Here is a 27,105-nt window from a genome sequence, read left to right as displayed (position 1 = left end):
CACGCAGACATCTCTGCTCTTAAGAAACTGCTTATCCTGTAGTAATCCCAAATTACTATGAATTCTAAGCCAAGATCCTCTCTTTCTTCATCAGAGCCAAAGTTAGAAAATGCATTTGCTTTTCAGGAGAAAAGGGACACTGTTAGACTCTCACTATAAAATTCTGAGGATAACAACTGATCCAAGGAACAGAGCCAAAAGATTTTTTTTAAAAACAGCCAATGCAAAAACAGACTGTCAGTTGCAGCACAAAATCTGAACACATCCTCTGAGCCTTCACCTCATTAGCTCAACAGGAAGACCTCAAAAATTAAGTAGCACACACTGTTAACTACAGTAGCAGAATCTGTGACCGTTTTCTTTGTTTGAAAAGCTAAATATATTCTCTAGTAACTAATAAGTGAGGGAAACACACAGCTAATGCTGTTAACATAAGAATCAAAAAGGCCTTTGTTTTAGCCCAAAGTTACATTCATTCTTAGCAAAAACTTGCACAGCCAGTCTAACCTGTGTACAGCCCACAAACATTCTATTTAAAAGTAGTCTTAGCTGGCTAGAGGATCAGGGTGGCACTCTGCTAAACAAGCAAGGAACTGAGGCACTGTTTGTATTGGCTAAAATGAGGATGTCTGCCGTTAATATTCAGTTGTACAGCAAACAAGTGAACAAAAATGGTCATTGGCACCTAACTGACTTTTCCTACAGCAGGCAGGCTTCCCACAGGGCACCTGTGTGGTACGGAAGCATCCGGCGATAGACAGCAGCACAGGCAGGCGGCAGGCGATGAGCAGCTGGCTGTTGCCAGTGCCGCGGGGCGTACCGTTGCAAACTAAAATATCTAAGTAATTCTTACATTCTCGGAGGGAAAAAGCAGGTACAGCTGATTGCAAAAAGGGGCATAGAGGGGAGCACGGTCCCTTCGGCTTTGGTTTTTAAGTGTTGCAGATCTAAAATCTCCCATAAAGTTAGTGACCCAAAACCCTTTATCTTTCGGTCCAGCCAAATGAACTATATTTTTTTGTCACATGAGTGAAGAATTACCTGTTCAAAGTGGTGCTGTGGGCTTGTGTTGGTTCCCAAGTCTGTTCCTGTCATGGGCAGTTCTTTAAGTTCCACATGGAATATGTAGAAAATGAATCCATAAAGAGCTGGTCCCAGACCATTGCACAATCCTCGAATTCCTGTTATCATTCCTTGGACAACACCTAAATTGTTTACACAAATTCTGTAATGCACCGCTAATTTTTATCCCAGTACAAACTGAAGTCACTGCAAAACCAAACCTCTAAGCAGACACTAGCAGTTTGCCAAGATGGCATTAAAAAGTATTTAGAAGCTATCAGCTTTACCAAGTAAACGGATACAAATGTGAGATGAGGTAAACCCGACCTATCTGGACGTGAAGACCCCATTAAATCAAGTACAGAGTTTGAGTTATGCTTTTCTCAAATTTAAAATGCAATTTGCTTTGGCCACAGGCCTTTCCTTCCTCATTTATCAACCAAGTGATCGCTGCTGCTCTGTTGTAACACCCCTTTCCTTCTTTATGATTAGATAAAACACATCCTCTTCAAAGAATTATCTGTTAGCGCTTTGAGAATTAAATATTCCTAACACAAAAGCCTAAGATAAAAATGTTTTCTTTAGATGTCTTTAGATAACTGAAACCAAAGATCCAAATAAAAGGGGGAGTTAAGTCCAAGGTGTCAAGCACATCATAGTAAACACAGTGAATATAAGGTGGCCAACCTGCATCAGTAGATTTTCTAGCAAAAACACGAGCCCCGTTTTCAGAGTGAGGGACATGGTTCTATACAGCCACCTGAGGACAGTACCCCGGCATCAGCTTTTCCTCTTAACAGTGAAAGCAATTTTAAAATCTTTATTCTGAAGGTAGACTTACAATCCTGTACTTAGGAGGGAGACAGAACATATAATCAGAATATTCTGGGCTTTTAAGTATCATGGGTTCTAACCAACTCACCTTGTTGATCAGCATCAGCAGTTCGTGAGACAAGGGCACTGACGGCCGGGAAGGTAATGCTGGACATGGCTGCTACCGCGCCAGCAGCCCACATCATCCTGTAACCAAACAGCAAAACAAAAGTACGTTCTCCACTGTGCCAGTCCGTCAAAATGCATACCTGAACCCAGGCAGCTGTTCCTGCAGGATGGCTGTGGTCCGGGCAAAGGAGAACTGCACTTGGCTTCGTCCTTCCCTTCCTGTGGAACTCCGGGCAGTCACTCCAAGGTCTGAGTGGTGGGGGATGGGAAGTGCGCCCAGAATAACACGCGGGACGTGCAGTACACCCAGAACCCTCGTTGCAGGTTTCCCAAGCCTGCGAGAACCTGCACGCCGTGTTCCCCCAGACTTGTGATTCAGTGTGAACACGGTGACCTAAGCCAAATCTTGGATGTTCTGGGTTTGATACTTGAAATGTTTTAGATAATTTAAATTGTGAGCACCTCTTTGTAAAAACTAGCCAGGAAAACAAAACATCAAAACCCACTCCTGATGCTTACTCCTATCCAAATCCAAACAGAGAATGTTCAGGTGAGTGAAACATTAGTGGGAACTGGAGTTTAGGCCCAGCTGAGTCTAAAGGTGTGTGCAACGCCAGCCTAACGTCCACGTCACTACTAGCCCATCACCCTGCAGGAAATCGGACTGGCAAGAAAAGCAAAGAGCCTTTTCTCCAGCATGAAGCTGGGACCAAAACAATTGGCCTTCCTCGATGAACTTCTGGTCTCTCATCAGTGGTGATCACTGATGATGCTCTAACTTTTTTTTAACCAGAAAAACAAGGTAAGTAACGGTAGCTTACAGGGCCTTGCAGCTTCGAGCGCGCCTGTTTTATCCTAATGACAGACTGATACAGATTAAATGCTTAGTAGAGATCTAGAAACTAATCTCATTTAAAAATCTCATCTGTCACATTAGGTATAAAATGTCACACCTTCCTATCCTCAAGCCATTCTAGAATATACAAATACACAAGGAATCTGTATTATATACATTTTGAGAGAATATAAAAAGCATAGTCGGGGACAGATTAAAGCCTCATAATAACAAGCCTCATGAGTAGCATGTAATAAAAGTCTGTCAATTAGGGAAGCCTGTGCGGCTCAGTCAGCTGGGTGGGCAGCTCTTGACTTCGGCTCGGTCATGATCTCGGGGTCCTGGGATGGAGCCCCACGTGGGGCTCTGCACTCTGGGGGCGTCTGCTGGGGATTTGCCCTCTGCCCCTCCCCCACTCACATGCGTGCTCATGTTAAATCTTTATTATTTTTTTTTAATTTTTATTTATTTATGATAGTCACACACAGAGAGAGAGAGAGAGGCAGAGACATAGGCAGACTCCATGCACCGGGAGCCCGATGTGGGATTCGATTCTGGGTCTCCAGGATCACGCCCTGGGCCAAAGGCAGGCGCTAAACCGCTGCGCCACCCAGGGATCCCCCTCATGTTAAATCTTTAAAGAAAAAGTCTGTCAATTATACTTCAATAAAGCAGAAAAAAAGAAAAAGGCAAACATCAAAATTTTTAAAATTAAAATATACCTACCAAGGTTCTGAACCAAAGCCATACCATGCCAGCTGTAGTATTTGAAATCCTAGACCCAATAAAATGGTGTTCTTATTTCCAATTGACCGCATAAGTAAACTCAAGACTATGGTCTGGAAAAGAAAAACCAGAATAGAATGGTTTACCAGAAAAGAACTTTTAAAAAATAAAAATAAAAAATATCTGGTGACTTCCTTCAATCTGTAATAGAAAAAGGACTACTACCACTTTTCTACATTCTGGCTTTTCAACAATTGCCCCAAATGTATCTTGAGACCATTACTCCAGGTCATATAGAGCGAATGAAAGGTCCCTTTGCTGACACAGATCCAGATTCAGGGAAAAAGAAAACTGAAAACAGAAAAGAACTTTCTATTCAGTACATTTCGACTGACAAATCAGAGATTGTAAGCAATAGCATCAAAAGGTCTGAACTAAGGACTTAGAGATCCGTTATGTGATAGCTCTAAGGTTTTTAGGGTCCATATTCTTCTCCCTGACAAAACAAAATTCCTGATGGACGTACTCTACATCCTTCATCTAAATTACTGCTGAAAGCATGATGCTTTTACAAACAGTAAACAGGTATATAACAAGTGTGATTTGGGAAAGTACAGCATAAGAACAGTCTGGAAAGAGCCTGGATCATAATCTTAGCTCTTCGCTGTGTGACCCTGGGCAAGTTACTTCACTCTGGAACAGTTGTCTCTTACAAAATGGCAATAATAGTACCTACTTCAAAACTTTGTCATCTGGGACAGATGAGATGAGATTTACATAAAGTGTGTGCTCGGCACACATTAAGTGTTTAATAAACAATATTGTGAGGGTGAGGGGGGGACAGGATAACTGGGTGGTGGACATTAAGGAGGGCACGTGACGTAATGAGCACTGGGTGTAAGACTGATGAATCACTGACCTCTACCTCTGAACCCAATAACATGTTAATTAATTGAATTTAAATTAAAAAACAGGACACCTGGGTGGCTCAGCGGTTGAGTGTCTGCCTTCAGCTCGGGGCATGATGCTGGAGTCCTGAGATCGAGTCCCGCATCGGGCTCCCTGCGTGGAGCCTGCTTCTCCCTCTGCCTGTGTCTCTGCCTCTCTATCTCTCATAAATAAATAAAATCTTTAAAAATAAATAAATAAATAAACAATATAGGAATTGGGTTTTCCTTTTCTTTCAAAGCTAATAGAAATTTGGCATTAACTTGAGGGTGTCAGACGATATTTCTTGCCATTCTAATGAAAATATGAAATGTATTACGATGGCTAGTAAATCCATAGAGGAAAAAGTGAAAATAATTCAGGAAATCATTAGTTGATGACTGGCTGACGTAAATATACAATTATCAAATATAAGTTTAAAACTTTTGGGATGCCTGGGTGGCTCACTCAGTGGTTGAGCAGCTGTCTTTGGCTCAGATCATGATCCCGGGTCTGGGGATCCAGTGCTGCATCAGGCTCCCCACAGGGAGTCTGCTTCTCCCTTTGCCTGTGTCTCTGCCTCTGTGTCTTTCATGAATAGATAAATAACAGCTTAAAAAATAATAAGATTCTTTAAATTGAGACCATCATTTGAGTTTAATCAGCTATAATCACAAGTCAGCGGAAAGCAAATGAAAGTTCTTATAAGGATTCTTGAATGATTAAGACTCACAGTTTCCTTCTCTCAGATTTCCTCTTAAATCATTAGTTTAAGACTGCATTCCATAAGGCATGGAACCTTGCTGGATTACATTCTCCTCAACAATCACAACCACAAAAGGGAACTCATCCAGGGTAAGTAGTCAGCAAAGAAACTCTTCCTTATACAGGACACCCTAACTGGCAACACTGATTTTCTCTGAGGGCAGGAACCTTCCTTAAAGATCTGTACGTTTGTATCCCTAAGCAGCTATTGTATGTTCCTAATAAGTATGGGAAGTATGTGATTTTAAATATGTCACAATATTCTCAATAATAATGGGACAAATTAGTATATAGTGAGCTAGACAAAACTTATTTTTTTTTTAAGATTTTTTATTTATTTATTAGAGACAGAGACACAGGCAGAGGGAGAAGCAGGCTCCATGCAGGGAGCCTGATGTAGGACCCGATCCTGGGTCTCCAGGATCATGCCCTGGGCTGAAGTCGGTGCTAAACCACTAAGCCACCGGGGCTGCCCTTATTTGGTATTTCTTAATTTAGTGTAACTCATTTTGTCCCAAAGGTTAAATGAGTTACCTAACCAAAATGTACACAGCTAGTTAAAAGGTAACTGATAGCAGTTTTGGTCAGTTAGCCAAATATTTGCCAAGCTCCTACTATATCCCACTGCTATTCTAGGTCTAAGGGTACTGACGCAAGGGTCAGAGGATCGGTCAAAGTACTGGTCAGCAAACAGAATACTTCATCTTGGGGGAAAGATGGATATAAGTTTACTGGTTTAGCAAAATAATTGCAGGTTGTAGTTGCTATTAAAAACAAAATGAAATGATGTAGCGTGATAGAGGTGTTGCTTGAACCAGGATGGGAAGGTGAGGCTCCTCTCCTTCTGAGGTGACAGATGAATGAGGACAAGGGAAGGGGGGTGGTGGCGCTGTGTGACTATCTCAGGAAACAGAGTGTGCTCCAAGCAAGGGTTGACACCAAGTGCGAAAGGCCCAAGACTGCAGCATACTCAACAGCATGGGACAAAAATGAGGTCACGTCAAGTCTAGGTTTTATTCTGGTTGCACTGGAAAGTAAATTTTAAATGAGTATTAAAATTTCACTTTACAGGGGCACCTGGGTGGCTCAGCTGGTTACACATCCAACTCCTGATTTTGGCTCAGGTCATGATCCTAGGGTTGTGGGATCGAGCTCTGGGACGAGTTCCATGCTCAGCGTGGAGCCTGCTTCAGATTCTCTTTCCCTCTGCCCCTCCCCCTGCTCATGCAGGCTGTCTCTCAAATAAAAACTTTTTAAAAATTTTCATTAAAAAAAATTACTTTGCCAAGTGGTGAATAAAACTGTAGGGAGACAAATATTGAAGTGGAGAGACCAGATGGAGGCAATGGCCATGGTTTAGACTGGCTACTAGTAATGGAGATGGGGAGAAATGCTTGAATTCAGAAAGGATTTTGGAGACAGGTGATAATCTGATGGACTGAATATGTGGTAGGGAGAAAAAAATGGCAAGAATCAACAAAAATGACACCAAGGTTTATCATGGCCCCGACAACAAGGAGGATGGTGATGCCCATCAATGAGATGAACAGCATGAAGGAATCCAGATTTTAGTTTTTTGAGTGTGAGATGCCCGGCAGGTGTGTCAAACAGGAGCTCAGGGACTGGCCTGGAGGCAGAAATTTGGGAGTAACCCGCATGTAGAGAACTAGATGACAGCACTGAGGAAAAAGTGTGTCCAACAATATCCCTGCATTCATGTAAACATTTATTTAGTGCAAGTATTAGGAACTCCTGCCTAGTGGCACCAATGAAGCAAGGAGGACTAAAAGCCCCATAGGGCACAGCAACCATGGAGAGTGGGTCTGTCCATGTTCCCAGATGGTTTAAATTTTGGAGGAGAAGCTACACACACACACATTTTCATATAACCTCCTAATTTTTAAATGCTTACTACAAATTTTTTAAAAATAAGTATGTAGGGACGCCTGGGTGGCTCAGCAGTTGAGCATCTGCCTTCGGCCCAGGGCATGATCCTGGGGTCCCGTGATCGAGTCCCACATTGGGCTCCCTGCAGGAAGCCTGCTTCTCCCTCTGTCTGTGTCTCTGCCTGTCTCTGTGTCTCTCATGAATAAAGAAATAAAATCTTTTTTAAAAAATTAAGTATGTGTGTTTTAAGATTTTGTTTTTTTAAGTAATCTCTACACCCAACATGGGGTTCAAACACCTAACCTCGAGATCTAGAGTCGCACACTCTACTGACTGAGCCAACCAGGCACCATTTTTCAAGTTTTAAAAACATGGGGAAAAACCAATGACCTCTAATTTAGCACTCACTGGGGTGCAGGCACCATGCAGGGTGCTGCAGTGACCAACACGAATGTGATAAAATCCTGACCTCACGGTCTATTCAGAGCTCTACCAGGACTCACAATCTACTGAGGCAAAAATAATAAAAAATATATAGAGGTAAAAGCAATAATAATACAGTATGTTCTCTACCGGGATAGAGACATGCCCCAGTTAATACAGGAACTCGGAGAAAGGATAGGGCAGAGGGAGGGGACAGCAAGGACAGCAGGAACAAAGGCACGAGGGCAAGCAGTAAGACAAACAGGTAAAAATGAGGACCCGAAGGAGCCCTGTGCTGCTAGAGAGGAGGGGTAAAGACACAAGTCCTCCACTTGTGTGGAGGTCAACAGGAAATAAGTTATTCTCAACTGCACACTTGACATAAATGAGAATACAAGACGATCCTTCTAACACTGCGGTTATGTATCATACTTAATATTTTAGTTCATAGAATGACAGCAATGTAATTATCAGTATTTCTATATGCATTACATACTTCCATTCACCTGTTTTTTTTTTTTTTTTTTTTTAAGATTTTATTTATTTATTCATGAGAGACACACAGAGAGGTAGAGACACAGGCAGAGGGAGAAGCAGGCTTCATGCAGGAAGCCCGATGCAGGACTCGATCCCGGGACTCCAAGATCATGCCCTGCGCCAAAGGCGGCACTAAACCGCTGAGCCACCCAGGCTGCCCCATTCACCTGTTTTTTAAGTCCAACTAATTTTCTCACTTTTTTAAATGTGAAAATTCATCTCAAAAATTAAATATCTATGAGACCTCAAAAGCTACATGATCACTGAATTGAAGGACCATAGTCCTCGTGGGCTGTGCATATACTGTCTGCTGTACCGTCGATGCCGGCTGGCTGGCGGCTCATTTCCTCCCAGACTCCAGGTGCCACGAGGGCTCAAAATACAAACCCAGCCACACCCCCTCCCGTATTCAGGGCTTCCCTTCAGGCTTCTCAGCTCTTACACTGTTTTCCACCTTGCATCCTCTGTGCCAGGTGCCCTCTGCTGAGCAGAGGGAAAATTTCCTCTAAAGCGCCTTCGCATCACTCAAGCAGCGTTACTGCCCTAATTTATAAGGCACTGGCGGGTTCCACGATCAGTGAAATACGAAATGGAACTTACTAACACTTAACAGCTATTCATCTCTTAAGTGCCATTTATAGTAATGTTAGCTTGTGTTCTTCATCTAAATCTTAAAATATTAGCAAATATAATCTCAGCAACGTACAAGACATCATGACCAGGCTGGATTTATCCGAGGCTTTGAAGTTGGTTTAACATTAATTCTTCAAGCTCTACTCTATTTACACATCTTCCTTGATGTTATGTGTCCAAAGGTGTTTATCAAAAAGCTATTTTTAGGTACACCTGGGTGGCTCAGTGGTTGAGCATCTGCCTTTGGCTCAGGTCGTGATCCCGGGGTCCTGGGATGGAGTCCCACATTGGGCTCCCTGCAGGAAGCCTGCTTCTCCCTCTGCCTATGTCTCTGCCTGTCACTCTGTGTCTCCCATGAATAAATAAAATCTTATTTAAAAACTAAATAAATAAAAATAAAAAGCCATTTTTACATATAGGCAACAATATATTTTCCTCCAAAGCTAAAGTGCACTTTTCTGACAGGAATGCATACTTAATGCAACATTATTCCTGATGAAGGAACTTCAAGATAAAAATGGAAGTTAGAAATAGTACTAATACTCAATGCCATATATGCGGGGGAGGGGGCTATGGGTATATTATAGAATTTAAATTTGAAATTTGTCACTAAACCTACCAAAAATTCATAAATGATGAGATCTGCAGGAGAAATTCCTACACCTAAGAGATGGCAAAACATCTTAGGAGTCCTATTAAATAGACCCTGCCTTTCATTTTCTGAAGGACAGAATTAAACGAAGAAAGTTGTAATCTAGAAGACTGGATCTAAGGTGGGAAAGAGTGTTAGATTAGATCATCTACAGAGTCTAGAAACAACAAAGCCAAACAGGAAGAAATGGGTGCGGCTTTATTCACAGAAAGGAGAAAGACAGAAAATTCTGATCACTGGAACATAGTACTTGATCACGGAACCGAGATTTGAGGCCACAATGAAATATCTCCTATGAAAATCCAAATTCCTGGACTGATTAATATCTTACTCATCAAACAACCACTGGCTACCAACTGGGTTTCCAGGATAAATATTTCATGTCATTCCTCTGCTCAAAACCCTCTCATGGCTTCCTATCTTCCTGTCAAGTCTCAGGATAACCTGGAAGGCCCCGGATGATCTAGCAGTCCCCCTCTCAGACTTCATTTCTCGAAGGTCTCTCCCTCGTCCACTGTGCCAGAGCCATGCTGGCTCCTGGCTGTTTCTTACACATGCCTGCTACAGTCTTTCCTTAGAGTTTTATTTCTGTTCCTTCTGCTTAGAATCCTCTTCTTCCAGTTATTCCTAGGGCTTGTTTATCATTCTGTTTCTGCTCAAATGTCACCATGTATCAGCTAGGCCTTCCCAATCCTTCCAGGTAAAAGAACACCCAGCCCCCAGTCACTCCTTATTCCCAGCACCATGTTTTTTTATATTTTATTACACCCGATAACGTTCACACGGACATATTTATGAATTTTCTGTCTTATCCCACAAGAATGCAAACTTTACAACAATAGGGATTTAGTCAAGTTCACTGCTACACCCCTAGGGCCTGACACATGGCAGTACTCAGTAACTATTTAAGGACTAATATAAAATATTTGACTTTATGCAGGTTTATAGTCTAGTGTAAATCAATAAACCATCCTTCTGGTTTACACATTACACAGTGGTTGATAGGTGTTGGTCCCCCAAATCTAATCAGACTAATAACACTTAACAAAACTACTGAGTTTCTAGACCTACACACCTAAGCTTCCTGACACTGGTGACTCCACCAAGAAAATGTCACTTAGGTATCATTTGAGGCCCCACCTGAATAGTCAACCAGGAGCAGTGACCTATCTCATCACTCTAACTAAAAAGAGACTTACCTGTGCAATAATGGAAAGAATGCCAAGGACTGCTATAAATGCTGCAACACTTTCTGGTGAAAACTTCATTATCTAGAAGGTTTCCAGAAAAAGCAACACTAATAAATACAAAAGTACAATAAATACCATACCAATGCAACTACTTGTATGTTAACACTAAATGGGCCAGAAAAACAAAATACAACTACTTTATAACCAAAAATTCTTCAGAGGAAGAATCTGGCTTTCACTGAGAACCACAATTATAACACCTGTTAACATCTAAAAATAATAGCTATCTAATTTAGATTAGGCAAATCTAAGTCCCTTAATTTAGACCTAGATTTAATAAATTGGAGACAGATATCAAGCACTCAGAATCATTGTGTAAATAATATTGCCGATTCATGCTTTTTACAGGTAATGATAAAGGCTTGCTCCTGCTTGGTAAGATTAATGTCAAGGAGAAAAAAGGAACATGCTCTAATCACAAAGGGCCTGGAGTAGGTGGATGGATTACAACATCCTATCATGTCAGAAGCAATACATAAACTCAAGCCACATACCTTGATAGGGTAACTGCATCTTTCTGCATAAGCCAAAGTCTTAACAGATACACGTGAGGAACATCAACCCCTCTACACAGGAAGTTAACTCTAGTGAGCCACTCTTTACAAAATAGCATTTAAAAACTCCCTGTTATTATGGCTCTCTCAAGATTAAATATTTTTGTTATTAAGGCACTAAACAATAGAAGAAAAGTCCATCTTGGTAAAATAAAATTTTACCTGTCTGAGGTATAAAAAGAAGCTGGAATATTGGCCTGCCTCCGGTAGGTAGGAGAGAAACACCGTAATGCAGATTAGCAGCACTATGGAATCTTGGCCCACTTTCTTTAAGGACTAGAATAAGAAAAAGACTGATATACGGTTTTATATCCAAACACTGAACTGCTCTTAAAAATATGCAGTGTTATCTTCTGGCAGTGTACATACAGACACTTAGTTGTCTTTTTAAATGTCTTTCAACCTCCCCAAACTACTCAGAGAAGTATTTCAAGATATTTTTAAAAATCTGTCAAGCTGTTCTCTCCAAAGAAACATCCACGGCAAAATATTAATATTGCACTGAACCATACATTCACTTTTTTGCCGAAGAGAAGGAAAAAGCATAAAATTTTTACCGCAAAGGGGTCAGCCTGTTCCCAGGAAATGGGTGCTCCCCATGATGCTGGCCGCATCTTCTCAGGCAATGACTCTGGCACAGCAACAAGGATAAAACAAATGTCCAGCAACGCGATGGCCGTGGCCAGGACCACCACTAAGCTGTCCCCGTACACTCGTCCGAGGTAAGCTCCGATCGCAGGGCTGGTTACCAAACTTGCAGCAAATGTTGCTGAAACCTGCAACGAGTCCAAGACGACAGGAAGACCTTAGTCAGGACACCCTGACTACTTCAGCACCACAGAACTCAGATTTATGCCAATACTGCTGCACGCCCCTTTTCCAGGATCCCACCTGCGCCATTTTTCTTATATTCTCTTCTTTTGCAGGAAGAGAAAATTAGATTCTTAAATTTAAAAAAAACAAAAAACAAAAAAAAAAAAATGTAATGGCCTGAAAGAAGCCTAAAGAACAATGCTCTAGAGAAATTTACTGTCACTGTGATTTTTCCCCAATATTAAAATTAAAATGAAGTAAATGTTTACCTTGATGCATATTATGGATGGTCAAGCTTAAAGACTTGGAGATTATTTTCTCATCAGTAAGAGAGTTAAGTGCTAGTACAAAACTGAACTAGGTGATCTCTTTAGGTGGCACAGTGAAGAAGGATGGGATCACAGATCCTCGGCTTTTGAATACATTGCTAACCAGGTCTCTCCAAAACTCTAAGAAGTGCACATCTCTGGTGAAGAGGGCACAGGTGAAGAATAACTTAATCCTAGACATGTCTGGTATATTAGACAAAATGGCCTGAAAATCAGAAGTGACAGCAAGTAACACCTGACAGAGACCACGCTCTGTGGAGGATAATAGAAATTAATGTAGTGCATGAGGTTCTGCTCCCCACTCTGTGCTTTTTATTGTTTCTATGTCATTTTTGACTTTTGGATGGAGGAGTTAACGTCAAAGCAGTGCTTATTTTTAGCTGTTTATTAATAACTGCTCAAAAGAAGCAATTCAATTTTCAAAGGTCAATTATTTCACAAGTATGTAACACTGTAGTACTTTAAACATCTAGTTATTGACCCAAATGTACTCTTTTTGTTCATCAGATGGTGAATGGATGAACAGAAAGAGTACATTCTATACAAAGGAATATGACATCAAAAGGAACTACTGATAAATGTGTATCAGTATAAATAAAAGATGTTAAATTAGATACAAAAGACTACATGTATTATTTAATTTATGTGAAATTTCTCTTAAAAGCAAAACTACAGAGGCGCCTGGGTGGTTAGTTGGTTAAATATCTCTGACTCTTGGTTTCAGGTCAGGTCATGACTTCAGAGTTGTGCGATTGAGCCCCACATGGGGCTCCAGTTCACTGTGGAGTCGGCTTGAGATTCTCTCTCTCTTTGCCTCTCCCACCCCTCTGCCCCCACTCACATGCTCTATAAATAAATATCTTTTTTTTTTTTTAATGGCAAAATTACAAAGATATAGAGTACATTGGTGGTTGGTTGCCTGAGATGAGAGGTGAAGTGGGGATGGATGGCAGATGGCTTTGGGCTGATGGAAATGCTCTAAAATTGGATTGTGGTGGTATTTTATTACGGCAGTTCTAGAAAACTAAAGATTTTTATTTATTTTTATTTATTTATTTTAAAGAGAGAGAGAAAGAGCATGTGCAAGTGGGAAGAGGGGGTTGGGAGGAGAGAATCTCAAACAGATTCCACACTGTGTGTGGAGTCCAACAGGGCTCAATCCCATGACTCTGAGATCATGACCTGCACCGAAACCAAGAGTTGCATGTTTAACCAACTGAGCCACCCAGGCACCCCCGGCAGCTTTAGCAAATTAAATGCAGAGGGCTGTGGTCTCAGAAAAACCTGGGTATGAGCAGGGCTCTGGAACCTGAGTAGGCAAAGGAGCAATGGTTCTTGCTGCAAGGGTTGGTCACTGCGGTATCTGAGTCACAGAGATCATGTGTTCAAGGTAGTGAGCAAAGAAAGGTCCAATTAGAAGCAGGTGTTCTGTGTCCTTCCCCTTCTCCATTCTCCCCATCCAGTGGCCTTTTTTTCTGGTTAGACAGAAGAGGATCACAGAGAGCACTTTCTCCCCTGGTAGTTGCATCTGTATTATGTTGAGAAGAATTACTTTTCATTGGCTAGAATATGTCTTTAATACATAAAGTCTCCAGATTGAAAGTTGTTAATTTCTATGACAAAATACTTTAACAAAAACAACCTGGATTGTGGTCATGGTTGTATAACTGTATATATTTACTAAAATTCATTGAGCTATACATATAAAATGGATTTTTACAGTATGTAAATTATATCTCAATAAAGCTGTTAAATTCCTGGCCATCAACTTTGTACTTTTTACTGTTCTAAGTTTACAATTGAAATCATTAGTTCTTTTCATAAGTTTCTCACAATAGGTATTTCCTCTCAAAGTTCCTAATTCCAGGATTCTCTGTGTCCTTTGACTCAAAGAAGACAGTCTCTTATTTTTTTTTTTTAAGATTTATTTATTTATTTATTGAGAGAGAGAGAGAGAGGCAGAGACACAGGCAGAGGGAGAAGCAGGCTCCAGGCAGGGAGCCCGACGTGGGACTCAATCCCGGGTCTCCAGGATCACACCCCAGGCTGCAGGCGGTGCTAAACCGCTGTGCCACCGGGGCTGCCCAAAGAAGACGGTCTCTTAAACTAAGATTCAGCCTGACACAATATTCAGCTCTTATTTATCAAAAGATTCTTGTCCCATATTTGAGACATGCATCACTGTCCTACTTCTGGCTATCTAATAATGGTCTGTATACTATCATGCCTGTGTTAGCTATTTTATTCCTAGATTTAATAGACAACAGATTATACTACCTATTGGGAATACTTAAATTCCCAAAACAATATTCAGAAGTTGGCAAACTGCCACCTCTGGGTCAAATCCAGCTAAGAATGGACCTTACACTTTAAAGAGATACACACACACAAAACCAGAATATGAGACTACATGTAGCCCACAAAGCTACAGAGACATTTTGCTGATCCCTGACCTAGATATTAGCCTATTGCGTTTTAGAGTAGCTGTTAATTATTAGTAATATTTAAACTTATGACATTAAATAATTCCTTATATTTAGTAATCTTCCAAAACACTTCTAAAAGGTAAAAATATTCTATAACTTTAAATCTGACATATAAGACTAATACTGAAAGAAAGTATCAAACCTTTTGACAGTTACATGGCTTTCTACCGAAAAACCTTTTTTTTTTTTTTTAAGATTTTATTTATTTATTCATGAGAGACAGAGGGGCAGAGACACAGGCAGAGGGAGAAGCAGGCTCCATGCAGGGAGCCCGACGTGGGACTCGAACCCAGGCCTCCAGGATTGTGCCCTGGACTGAACACAGGTGCTAAACCGCTGAGCCACCCGGGCTGCCCTGAAGAAAACTTTTAATGTAAGTCATCCATTAATGGAATGGATGGCTTTATTATGAAATATATGTTTTGCGAAAAAAAAAAAAAAGTTTACTCCTTGTAATATGAAATAATTAAAAAACACTATTTTCCCGCATATACAAAGAATAAGAATAAACATACATACCAGTCCATAAGCCATACTTCTTTCATGTTCTTGGGTTATATCTGCTACATATGCAAATACCACGGAGAAAGTCACGGCAAAAACCCCAGAAACCGAGATAACAGCAAAGTACCACCTAAGATGGAAAGACAATTGACAAGAAACAGAACAATTACCATTACATTAACCTTCCTTTATTTCTATAAGTGAGTTCGAGTAAGAATAGCTAATTTCAATCAGTGGTTTACTCACACAGTATGTGGATTAATTCTTCTATAAATCATAAGCCAAAGATAATATGAAAATACAGTGTAAGAAGTTGCACTTCAAAAGCAATTCAGCTACCATGCGGGAATACTTAAAATTAGGTAATATATCCAGGTCAATATTTTACCCAACTGTCAAGCTGGTTAAATGGCTTTGTTATTGTTTCTACTAAAAACAGCAACAAACAACAAACTAAAGTCTATTATAATTGATCCATTAGCATTTCCCACCACACCACTACACAAAACACACAATTCAGTGGGTGAAATGGAGAGTTACTCTATATTTATTTTATGCCTCTATATAGAAACTAGATGCTTTTCCATAAGCTATATTTAGCTTTTCAAATGCTGGCAAAACAAACAACTCAGTCTTCACAAAGAAGGAACCTGTGTGGCAAGCAGTACTCATAAATGAAACGGAGAATAATTACTGTCCAGAGTGAACAAAAGCTATTTTAAAAAGCAAACTTCATTTTGGCATGTATGATTTCAAAATAACTGGCCAGGAATAAGAAATTTCTATTGTAATGTTGAATGTTTAGTTTAGTTTTTATTTATTTATTCATGAGAGACACAGAGAGGCAGAGACAGAGGCAGAGGGAGAAGCAGGCTCCCCACAGGAAGCCTGATGGGGGACACGATCCCAGGACCCCAGGATCACGCCCTGAGCTGAAGGCAGACGCTCAACCACTGAACCACCCGGGCGTCCCAAATGTTTAGTTTAAAAACTCATATGTAATCATAATGAACTTTCAAAATATCGCACTAGGGCTTTATTGCTCACTAAATTTTTCCTAACACACTGCATTCCACAGAAAATTTTTTGTTCATCACGTAGACTCCTCTGGTAAGATTTCATTTGGGTGATTAGCATTAATCAAGGGTTTGGCCTTCAGAATTGTATCTAACTAACCTATAAGAGGAAGAACCTGCCTCTTATATACCCGTAGCCCTTCTAGATAATCACGGAAATACAGCCCATCTAGGATGCAGAATTATCAAACATTAACACTCAGTAGAGTAGAACATTAGGAGAATTAATAAAGCTACAACTTCTTTACAAATCATTCTCATTGTGAGCTTTCCCTCCCTTGCTCCTCAGTGAAAGAATCCTAATTTTAATTAGGGTGGCCATGAGCCCAGCATCTTGGAACAAGAAGAAGCATGTGTCTGGAATGTGGCCAAACAGATGTAAGCAGAGGTTGGGTGGGAATTATGTAGTTTCTTTATAGGAAGGTGGTGTGTTCTTCTTGGCCACTCCTTCCACCTTGCTGCCTGAAGTGTGACGCAAGCTGAAGCTCAGGCAGCCTTGTTGGACTGTGAGGTGCTAGTAAAGGATGGCAGGGAACAAAGATAAAAAAGGTCTGGTTCCCCAGAACTTCCAAACCAGCTCTGGATTGCTCAATTCCTGACTTCTTTTATACAGAGAAATAAGTTTCCTTGATGTTAAGCAACTATTATTTGGGGCTGTGAAATCCAAAAGCAGGTTAGCCAATAGTCTACACACTTCCTATAGTAGCAACCAGTTCTAAAATCGTTATGAACTATTATTCAGCCACTATATTTTTAAGGGCCCTCTTATCTGTGTCAAATAATATTTTTGTGTGTGTGTGTGTCAAATAATATTGGAAGAATAAAGTTAAAACCTACATAGGTAAGATGGTAAAAAGGTGATAAAAATAAAGGAATACTCAGAAAACAATGAACAGAACGTTATTTGTTATGATCTAATTATGCACTTACCATGGGCTGATCTTCATTAAAGGAATTGGGGCACATGTGAAAAATACTGTTAGCAGCAAGAAGGACTTCCGGCCCCAAACATCAGAAAGAGCACCAATAAGTGGGGCACTGAGGAATGACAACAAACCCTAAAAAAGGTAAATGAAAAAAATGTATACAACCAATACCACTGAGCCGAAAAGAAATCACTATCATAATTTTTTGAAAGTTTATTTCTAACCTAAGTATAATATCATCAAACTAGATAACTCCTTTGTCTATATATAATTTAAAGCTTTCTCAAGATTGTCTAGAATCACCTGCAGGGCTCTGGCTGCATGTTCATATGAATGTTCTAATGAATTCTCAATCACAATAATTCTACATTAGCAATGCTAGAAAGATGCATGTTAATGATCTGTTTTTATATCCACAGGCTAATTAGCTGTTTATAAACCTTGTTGGTCAAATGGAATCAAGAGTAAAGAGTATGTAGAATAATCAAGACTTTACCATATAGTTTTATATCTATGTATTTTTTTAAAATAGTTCTTTTCTCTCAATCTATATTTTTATTGTTAGTTGATAAAAGTATTCAATCTCTGAAATAAAAACGCCAAGACATAATCAGGGGGAAATCTGTTATGATGTGGTTTAACATTATAAATTGTTGGCTATATTTGAGTCAAACTATATTTAGATGACCAACGAATACGGGTAAATAATTTTTTTAATAAAAAAATCATATTGAAACCCTAGTTCATTTTAAGTTTTGAGTAATCCCTCAAGATATATCCAAATTGTAAGAAATTAACAGTGAAATGTTTCATTAATTAACTTAATATACCAGCAGAATTATACATATGAAAGTGTATGTGTGTGTGTACGTGTGCATATCTATCGCCAATCCTACCTTTACGCCTTGAATCAAGCCATTCATCAGAAATGTATGCTTAGGAAAAGTTTCATGTAATACCTAAAAAAATAAATAAATAAATAAAAATCTCATACCACATTTTAGTCTCAATAAAATCCATATATTTACATTTTAAAACATCCCTTCATATAATTTTATCTCCTATAACTTTTCAGATTTGTATGATGCTATGCAAATGAGTAAATACTAATAATACCAAACATTTACTTGGCATTTATAATGTCACAAGGCACTAAATTGGGCACTTTACAGATATTATTTCCTTTTATTCCTCTGAATGACCCTATAAGAATGCTCTTATAGGCAGAGATTAAAAGTCTTATGTATGGGAAATCTGGTGGCTCAGTGGTTGAGCACGTCTGACTTCAGGTCAGTGCATGATCCTGGAGTCCCAGGATAGAGTCCCTTTTCGGGCTCCCTGCATGGAGCCTGCTTCTCCTTCTGCCTGTGTCTCTGCCTCTCTCTCTCTGTGTTTCTCATGAATAAAATGTCTTGTACATTATTACAGAGTTAGTATGTGGCAAAAATGAAATTGAACACAGAAAGTTGGGCTTGAAAGTCCATGTTTTTAATTACTATGAGGCATCTTCACTGTTTGCCACATGTACCTGATGACTAGATCCTTTACAGACAAGTGTATTTTATCTAAGATAGGAGACTGGGAGACTAGGGAAATTTTAATTTGCACAAAGTGAATCTTTCTAGAAAATGTGTAACAAGTTCTTTTAAGACCTGATCTCAAACCACATGGCACCAATTTGTTCAATGGCAGCAAGTGAATTACAGGGAAGCCACTAGTTGAATGAAAAGCAAATGGGAGGGAAAAGTTACTGAAAAAATAAGAAGCAGCCTATGTGTCAAAGGCTTTGTATATACTTTTATTTCATTCTAACAACATTATGGGTTAGATAAAATACCACTCTACAGATGAGGTAACTGAGTTCTTGCTTGACTTAAAAGCCACTACCTTCCTCCGTTCTACTATGCCGTTTCTCAATAAAAACAAGAGACAATGGCAATATGGGGAATAAGAAAGTTGGGATATCTCTTTAGGAAGAAAAACTATGCTGAGTGTAGTTTCTGACGTCTTGTAAGAAAAACCTTTAGGATTACAGTGCTCCCTTTTTTTCCGTTACTCTTCTTCTGCCCAAAACTAGAAATTTAACAAAAATTAACTCACATGTAAAAATAAAGAAAATTAGAAATGAAATGTTTAGTCACAGAAAATCATTAATATGGGAAAAATAAAACATTCATGATGTTCATTTATTTTTTCTTTATATGATATACACTATGTAATTCTCAACTGAAGGTCTGAATACATTTTTTTTTAAAGATTTTATTTATTCATTCATAGAGACAGAGACAGAGAGAGAAAGAGGCAGAGACACAGGCAGAGGGAGAAGCAGGCTCCATGTAGAGAGCCTGACGTGGGACTCGATCCAGGGTCTCCAGGATCATGCCCTGGGCTGCAGGCGGCGCTAAACCGCTGCGCCACCAGGGCTGCCCGTCTAAATACATTTTTGATTGTCAAAACTTGGTGTGTGTGTAGGGGGAGCTACCTCTCATAGGCAGATCAGGGATGCTGCTAAATAACCTATAAATAGGTCAGCCCCTCACAACAAATAATCATCTGGCCCAAACTGTCAACAGTGCTGAGGCTGAAAAACACTGTTATTACTTAAATAAAGGCCATGGATCTAAAGAAGGGATCTGCAAACTTTCTATAAAGAACCAAACAGCAAATATCTTTTTATAGCTTTGTAGGCTATACAGTCTCTGTCACAAGTATTCAATTCAACAAAACAGCCAAAGACCATATGTAAATGAATGGCCATGGCTGTGTCCCAAATAAAACATTATTTATGAAAAACAGGCTACTAACAGGATTTGCTCTGGCCATAGTTTCCCAGTTCTTCCACTTAAAGGAAAAGATTAAAGGAAAATTTAAACTCCTTAAAGTAGCATCTCAAAACCTTTTGCAACAAATCAAATCCAGTCTTCTTCCAATAATTACTAAGGGCCAAATCTTTTTAGGAACAAAAAAAAATGTGTTATAAAAGTTTTAAAAATTGCCAGTTCTTACTGCTAATGATTCACTTTGCAAAGCTACCTTACATTCCAACAATCTGGTCTCTTCACTGTTTTAAATATCCCCATGCTTTCCGATAGTCACACTTTTAGACAGGACATCTCTCCATTTTGAATGTTTGATCTCCTTATCTTCTCTCTCTAGCCAACCTCCAAACCTTCCAAGTTGTTTCTTTGTCACCAAACTTTCCTGTCCAAAGCAATCAATTATTTCTCGTAAGGGCCTATAGGAAGAGATTATAGCACTTGGACAGTCACATAGGGTTTGTGAAATTTCTTTTATCATATACTGAGCTACTTAGCTCTAGTATTTTTTCAGTTTTTCATGTATTTAATATATATTTCCTTTCAATTATATTTCAATTAAGGACAGGCACTATATCCACTATACCTTGATTTAATAAATCCTTAACTTCATTGGTGCCTTCATTAAGTAAATACTCATAATTATCTGATAATACTGCTTTCATAGTGACTTAATAGAACAAAACCATTATGCAATCTAGCTAATGTTACAAAATAAAAAACTTCACAACCCCCAAAAGGAGTATAGTTAAGATAAACAATCATCTGTTTGATTTTTTATAAAAATTTAACACAGAGACAAATATATCAATACAAATGTAAAGATTTTTGATCTGCGAGAATCCTTTTAGCACTAGACTTTAGAGCTGAATAGGAAAAGATGTAACAAAAAAAAAAAGGAAAAGATGTAAATTTTCCAAGAAATTTTATAGGTCTTAAAATTTATGGAACTTTCAAACCTTTGAGAGTATAAAGTCCTTAAAATATGAAATGCCTCAGGACTATCTCTGTAGCAAAGGTTGCTAAGCCATTTATTTACATGGAAGAGATGCTGGAGAATGAGTATAAGGTCTTGCTCCATAACATAAGACTGCATCTAAGCAGCCAGGACCATATGGCCTAGTTTTTCCAGAACCGTAAGTCAAAAAAGTTAAGCCACTTCTTAAGCATTATAGAGCCTTAAATCTATTATTAATTTTCTTTATCTAATATGTTAATCAATCATCACTGATTGAATATCCACTATGAATCAAACATATAGTCTCTCAAAATATTAGACTTCAGTCCTTAAAAAATATTTGGCAGCATAAAATTCTTCCTCGTTGTTAATGTAAATCCCCTTGTTGGTGGAGACTTCACCATCCTCCCCTGGGTAGGTCCTCCATATAAAACACAGCTTTTGGGCAGCCCGGGTGGCTCAACAGTTTAGCGCCGCCTTCGGCTCAGGGTGTGATCCTGGAGACCCGGGATCGGGTCCCATGTCGGGCTTCCTGCATGGAGCCTGCTTCTCCCTCTGCCTGTGTCTCTGCCTCTGAATAGATGCACTCATGAGTCTCTGTGTGTCTCTCATGAATAAATAAATAAATTCTTTAAAAAAACAAAACAAAAAACAACATAGCTTTTGTTCTTTCACTGTGTTCTAGGAGAATATAGGTTATTAAAAGTCCTGTGAGTTTAAAAAAAAGATAACTGAAATCACATGAAAATTTTTTTAAATTTTTTTTTTCATGAGAGACAGAGAATCAGAGACATAGACAGAGGGAGAAGCAAACTTCTCACAGGGAGCCCAATATGGGACTCCATCCCAAGACCCTGGAATTACAACCTAAGCAAAAGGCAGACGCTCACCCACTGAGCCACCCAGGCACCCCAAAATAACATGAAAGTTTAAAAAAATTCTTTAACTTCACATTGGTTTTGAAAACTAAGGTGGGTAAGTCCCAAACATCATAATCCCATTTATTATAATTAATATACCTTAACATTGGTTATCTGTTAAATGAATTAATTCAAAGAATATCTTTGAAATTTAAAATGCCAACACTTCAGGGGCACCTGGGTAGCTCAGTTGGTTAAGCATCTGCCTTCTGCTCAGGTCACAATCTTGGAGTCCCGGGATGGAGCCCCACATCAGGCTCCCTGCTCAGAGAGGAGTCTGCTTCTCCCTCTGCTCCTCCCTACCCCCAACCCCGCTTGTGCTCTCTCTCTCTCAAATAAATAAAATCTTTTTAAAAATAAAATTAAATGTTAAAACTTTAATAATTTTTGAGAGCTATATATGGAAAGAGATACTGACTTAAAAGACAAACTGAATTATAACTTCCTCATTCTCCCTTTTTAAATAAATGTTAAGAGCTGGGACTATCTAGGCTATAATCTGTTTCAAAGCACATAAGACAGAAATAAAATGTTGAAAGTTAACAAACTTTTAGAAAGAAGGTGAAGTGCTATGACTTAATGCTCTCTTGTACCTCAAAACCCCTGTTCCCCCAACACCAACACAAGCGTGGGGGGTAAGGGAATATAGGAGTCCAAAATAAAGAAGACTGCCACAAAGTCAACAACAAAATTTGTAAGCAAAAAGTCTCAAAGTGAGCAAAACCTTTTTAAACCCACACTGAATTAACAGATTGGTTCTTAATTAGTGATATATACTAGATATGTGAGAATCATTTGTTAAAAAAAAATACACATGTCCTTGAAGATTCTGATTTCAGCAGAACAGGCTATATGGCCAGATATTTTGAAAAAACTCCCCAAGTATCACTAATACTCCCTTCCAATTTAAAAAAAAAAAAAATCACTGATGAATAGTACATTTTAACTGCTGGAAATGTTCCTCTTTGGTTGGCTAATTTGTCCTAATGGGGAAGGTAAAGTTCACCCTGAAGCCAAGATTTCTCATCAAATTGCTGATGCTTGACTGGAAGGGTAGGTGGGATTGCCGCGGAGCCTTACACATTTCTATATCCCTTTATGTTTTACAGTAGGCATACACTGTATTTCTAGTTGTTAAAAAAAAAAAGCAATATGTTATATAGAGATAACAGTTATATATACATAGGCTCCCACACACAATTTTCTTTAGTGATATTTCAAAGCTTCTTCCTATTCCAATGTCTGAAGGCCAAAGGCCTGAAAGAACCTGGAATATAACAAATCCCAGCATTCAGATATAATCTAATCACTACAGCTCAATCCTTGTTTTGCCTAGGTCTGTCCCACCCCATCCTCATAAGATTTCCCATTGCACAAGAGAAAAATGTAGAACACAGAAGCTGCAATTATTTAGAAACATATATACGTTACAGATAAGAAAAGAACTAGAAAAATAAAACTCTGGGCTTAATATTCATTAATATGTAAATGTTTTTCTGAGAATGTTTGGCTTTAAAAACAATAATGAAGCAAAATTGGGAAAAGGTAAAGAATTAGGACTATGATAATATAAACAATGTGTTAAAAGTGGCTGTTTTTGTGAAGAAAATTCTCCCTACTAACCACAACTCATTTCACCATTTAAAAATTCAGATATAAAGGACAAATATGGGAATTAAGAATAACTGTCATGACAACCATGGGGAAGAAAGTCTTGCCATATATCAAGTAAGTGGCAATGTTATAGATATTATTACAAAAACTATAATCATGCTGGCAAAAAAAAAGAAGAAAATTAAGTCCTCTCAAATTAGCACCTTTCACTTTCCTGATCAGAACTCAATTCAGCATTTTAAAAGTAAAAAAAAAGAAAAGAAAAATCAAAAGCACTACATATTTTTTAACTAACAAAACAAAAATATACTAAGCACAAAGTTAGCTACAATAAATGGACTAATAAACATTTATGTCTAAATAACTGGATTCTTTCCTGTTCTTAGAGAAGACAAACTCCTCTGTCCAATTAGGAAAAAGAAAAGAAAAAAAAAAGTTAGAAAAAAAGCTAACATATCTAAAGAACATAAACCAGAAGCAAATTTTAAAAATTGCTATACACATTTTAAATCCTGCTGAAAAATTATGGAAGCATCACAAAAAGCTTTTTTGATGACTTGCGAACAATTTACCCAAAACAGTAGAGAGTTAATCTCTCTACTTAGCTACTGTTTGGACTGCCAATAAAGTTAACTACCTAATCTTGGGTATAAACCACTTACTCCCAGCATTCCCCTAGGCTGAGCATTAGAACAAAGCAAGCCTAGTTTCAAATACTAACTCTGCAGTTCACTATTATAGTAGTTGCAAGTAAGTTGCTTAGTTTTTCTAAACCTTAATTTTTTCATCTATGTTATCAGGTTAATAACTCACCCATAAGGGAACTTTTGACAATTAAAAGTGATAATGCATTTAAAGTGCTTAGGACTATGCCTGGACCCACCATAAGGTGATTATAAATGAACTGTTTACTATCACAAAGTCAAGTACTTTTTTAAACCACAGAACTGATGGTCCACCACACAGATTTACATGTTAAATTGGTAGATCATAAAAACATCAGGAACATTAAGGAAGTGAATATAAAAGTGTGAGACCACACAGTTATCACAGCACCTCTGTAGTCCATGATGTCACGTTATCACAATATAATGAAGTTACAAATGTCATAATGAACTTGCATCATCTGATGAAGCTGCAAATCAGAGTACACAGATTATGAAGGCAGGAAATGTGTAAATTAATTTTGAAGGACTCCAATCAGAAATTATTAAATTTAAAAAAAGATCAGATATTTTTAAAGTCCACATTTCAATTATTTTGAAAACCTATTAATGTACAATTGCTGACCTATATAAGTAAATCCTTCTTAAAAAGGAAAGGCTCTCAATGAAATACTCAAATCAGCATTCTTACAATTATAGGTCAGGGAACTGTTTTATTCAGAGAACTATTCTAACTGCAATGCATGGTTTATTATAGAAGAAACTGTTTGAGACTTTCTTTTCTTTTGACTTGTGTTTTAACAGTACTCATAAATATGCCCTATATGTTTAAAATAACTATTAAATATCCATATTTTATGTACATCCAGAAATGATTATGTAGCCATAGAATATGAACAGACTTAGAACCTAAGTTTTCTTTCTTAGAACATAGGTCTACTTATATGATCATCTGACTTATTTATAAGCAACCGTTTTGTAAAAACCTTTTTTGTGTAATAAGCAATCTCAAAAAATATAAGGAAGCATATAGCTCTAAAATTCTTTTCTTCTAGATTGAGTAAGCTGTACATTTATCTACTTACACCTTTCAAGATATTATGGAGTTCTGCTATGCCTTCCTTTATTCCATTCCTCTGATGTACACCAATAAGAGAAACCTAGCTATCACCTGAATTGTTCGGATTGGCAGGGATGTCTTTTCTAAGATTCCAAACCTGGGAATAGTTGGGCAAAACCAGCTTAGGGCTGTGAAAAGAACAATCTTCTAGATGGTTACCTCTAGAGCCTTAGCCTAACCTAAGAGAAACTTGCATTTGGAAAATGCAGCTGCATGATTGAACCACAAAATAACGCTGAGTGATTCAGATCATAGATACCATCTTTCCTAAGGCTGTCAGTTTAAGAATCCCATCTACCCTATCCAAAGCAGGGACTGAGCCCCTGCTTACCCATGTGCCATATTCACCAAAAGAACCACACCCAGCTAAGCCCTCCCCAAAAAATAAGGGAGAAGTACAGGTTGGAAAAGACAACTAAACCAGTAAAATATAGTACTCAAGAGCTGACAATATTTTCTGTAAGAATTAACCAGGGAAAGGGAAAAGGACCATCTTTCCCTTCCCGGAAATTGAACACAAAGAGATTAAGTCCATAATAAATAAGTGAAAAGATTACTTACCACCAAGGTGGGGGCTGTCAATAATCCCCAAGCAAAAAACTCCAAAAAGATGACGATAACCGCATGGTAGACACTAGGAGAACCTATTCCTTGAGGCTATAAAAACAGATTTTTAAGAACGTTAATAGTGTATTCCAGAATTACTAACAATTATAGCAAGTTAATATTTATTTATTGATACCATATACATAATGGCACTATGTCAAACAGCTGAACACCTGCTGTCCCTGGCCTCAAGGTAAATACATCACATAAGCATGGCATGCAGTGGTGTTACACAGAGTCCACGGTAGAGATGGGAGTATCAGACTTTCAGGAGGAAGATTAAAAGGATGAAAAGGAGTCAGACAAGGGTGGGGGAGTGAGAAAGCAAACAAGAGAGGTCAAGGCTGCACAAAGGCTGTGAGGCTTGAGAGCAGGTGTTTTAGGACTCTTGTAGTTTAGTACAACCAGAACATGGGCTGCACACCGGGAGTTCCAGAGATGAGCAAGAGGCACACAGACACAGGGACACTTCCATGTTGAGGAGTGTATATTATATCTGAAGGTGATGGGGAGCCACTAAAAGATGTTAAGTAAGATTCAAGTAATCAGATGAAAGTTTTAAGAAAGACCATTCTGGCAAAGGTGTAGCGGATGGATGAGAAGGGGGCAAAATTGAGGAAAGTTAACAGTCAGGAGGCAGTAAGTATACTGCACTAACCCCAAAATATAGATGAAGCTTGTGGCAAGAATCATAGCAGATATTAACATGGCTCAAAAGCAGAACAGTCCCCAAAGGAGTACATTAGAGATCTGGGATTTGATATACACAAGAAAGAAAAACACAAAATTAAGTTTATACTGTCACTAGCAATGTTTTCAGAATTACTCCAGTTGTTGAATTTCATATTCTAAGGGCAATATTAAATTGATGGAAAAGCAAATGGCCTATAAACATTAAGTCTCCAATAAGTTTCTATAATAAAAAGACAAATTTAATCAGTACATATTATAACATCATACATAAAATATAAAGCATATCCAATAGTCTTATGTGGAAACCATTAAGTGTTTGGGTTTCTCTATACACTAAAATGATGCCACATCATTTTTAATATTGTCATAATGCATCATTTTATTTT

At 38.5% G+C, this 27,105-nt stretch overlaps 1 protein-coding gene across 1 annotated transcript in view; it reads right to left on the bottom strand.

The window, feature by feature from the left end:
- MFSD14A (major facilitator superfamily domain containing 14A) overlaps nt 1–27,105 on the bottom strand; it is a 42,180-nt gene that overhangs the window by 1,533 nt on the left and 13,542 nt on the right. The window contains exons 2-11 of the mRNA XM_055339779.1: nt 25,982–26,077; nt 18,224–18,286; nt 17,332–17,459; nt 15,341–15,455; nt 11,751–11,969; nt 11,356–11,469; nt 10,589–10,660; nt 3,566–3,678; nt 1,985–2,082; nt 1,042–1,205 (exon numbers count right to left, since the gene is read on the bottom strand). Of these exons, the coding sequence (XP_055195754.1) occupies nt 1,042–1,205; nt 1,985–2,082; nt 3,566–3,678; nt 10,589–10,660; nt 11,356–11,469; nt 11,751–11,969; nt 15,341–15,455; nt 17,332–17,459; nt 18,224–18,286; nt 25,982–26,077 (1,182 nt within the window). The remainder of the gene's footprint in view (nt 1–1,041; nt 1,206–1,984; nt 2,083–3,565; nt 3,679–10,588; nt 10,661–11,355; nt 11,470–11,750; nt 11,970–15,340; nt 15,456–17,331; nt 17,460–18,223; nt 18,287–25,981; nt 26,078–27,105) is intronic.

This window comes from Nyctereutes procyonoides, unplaced genomic scaffold (assembly GCF_905146905.1).
Source record: "Nyctereutes procyonoides isolate TBG_1078 unplaced genomic scaffold, NYPRO_anot_genome, whole genome shotgun sequence".
Taxonomy (NCBI): Eukaryota; Metazoa; Chordata; class Mammalia; order Carnivora; family Canidae; genus Nyctereutes; species Nyctereutes procyonoides.
The sequence above is the reverse complement of the archived record's forward strand: the minus strand, read 5'-3'. Positions and strand labels throughout refer to the sequence as shown.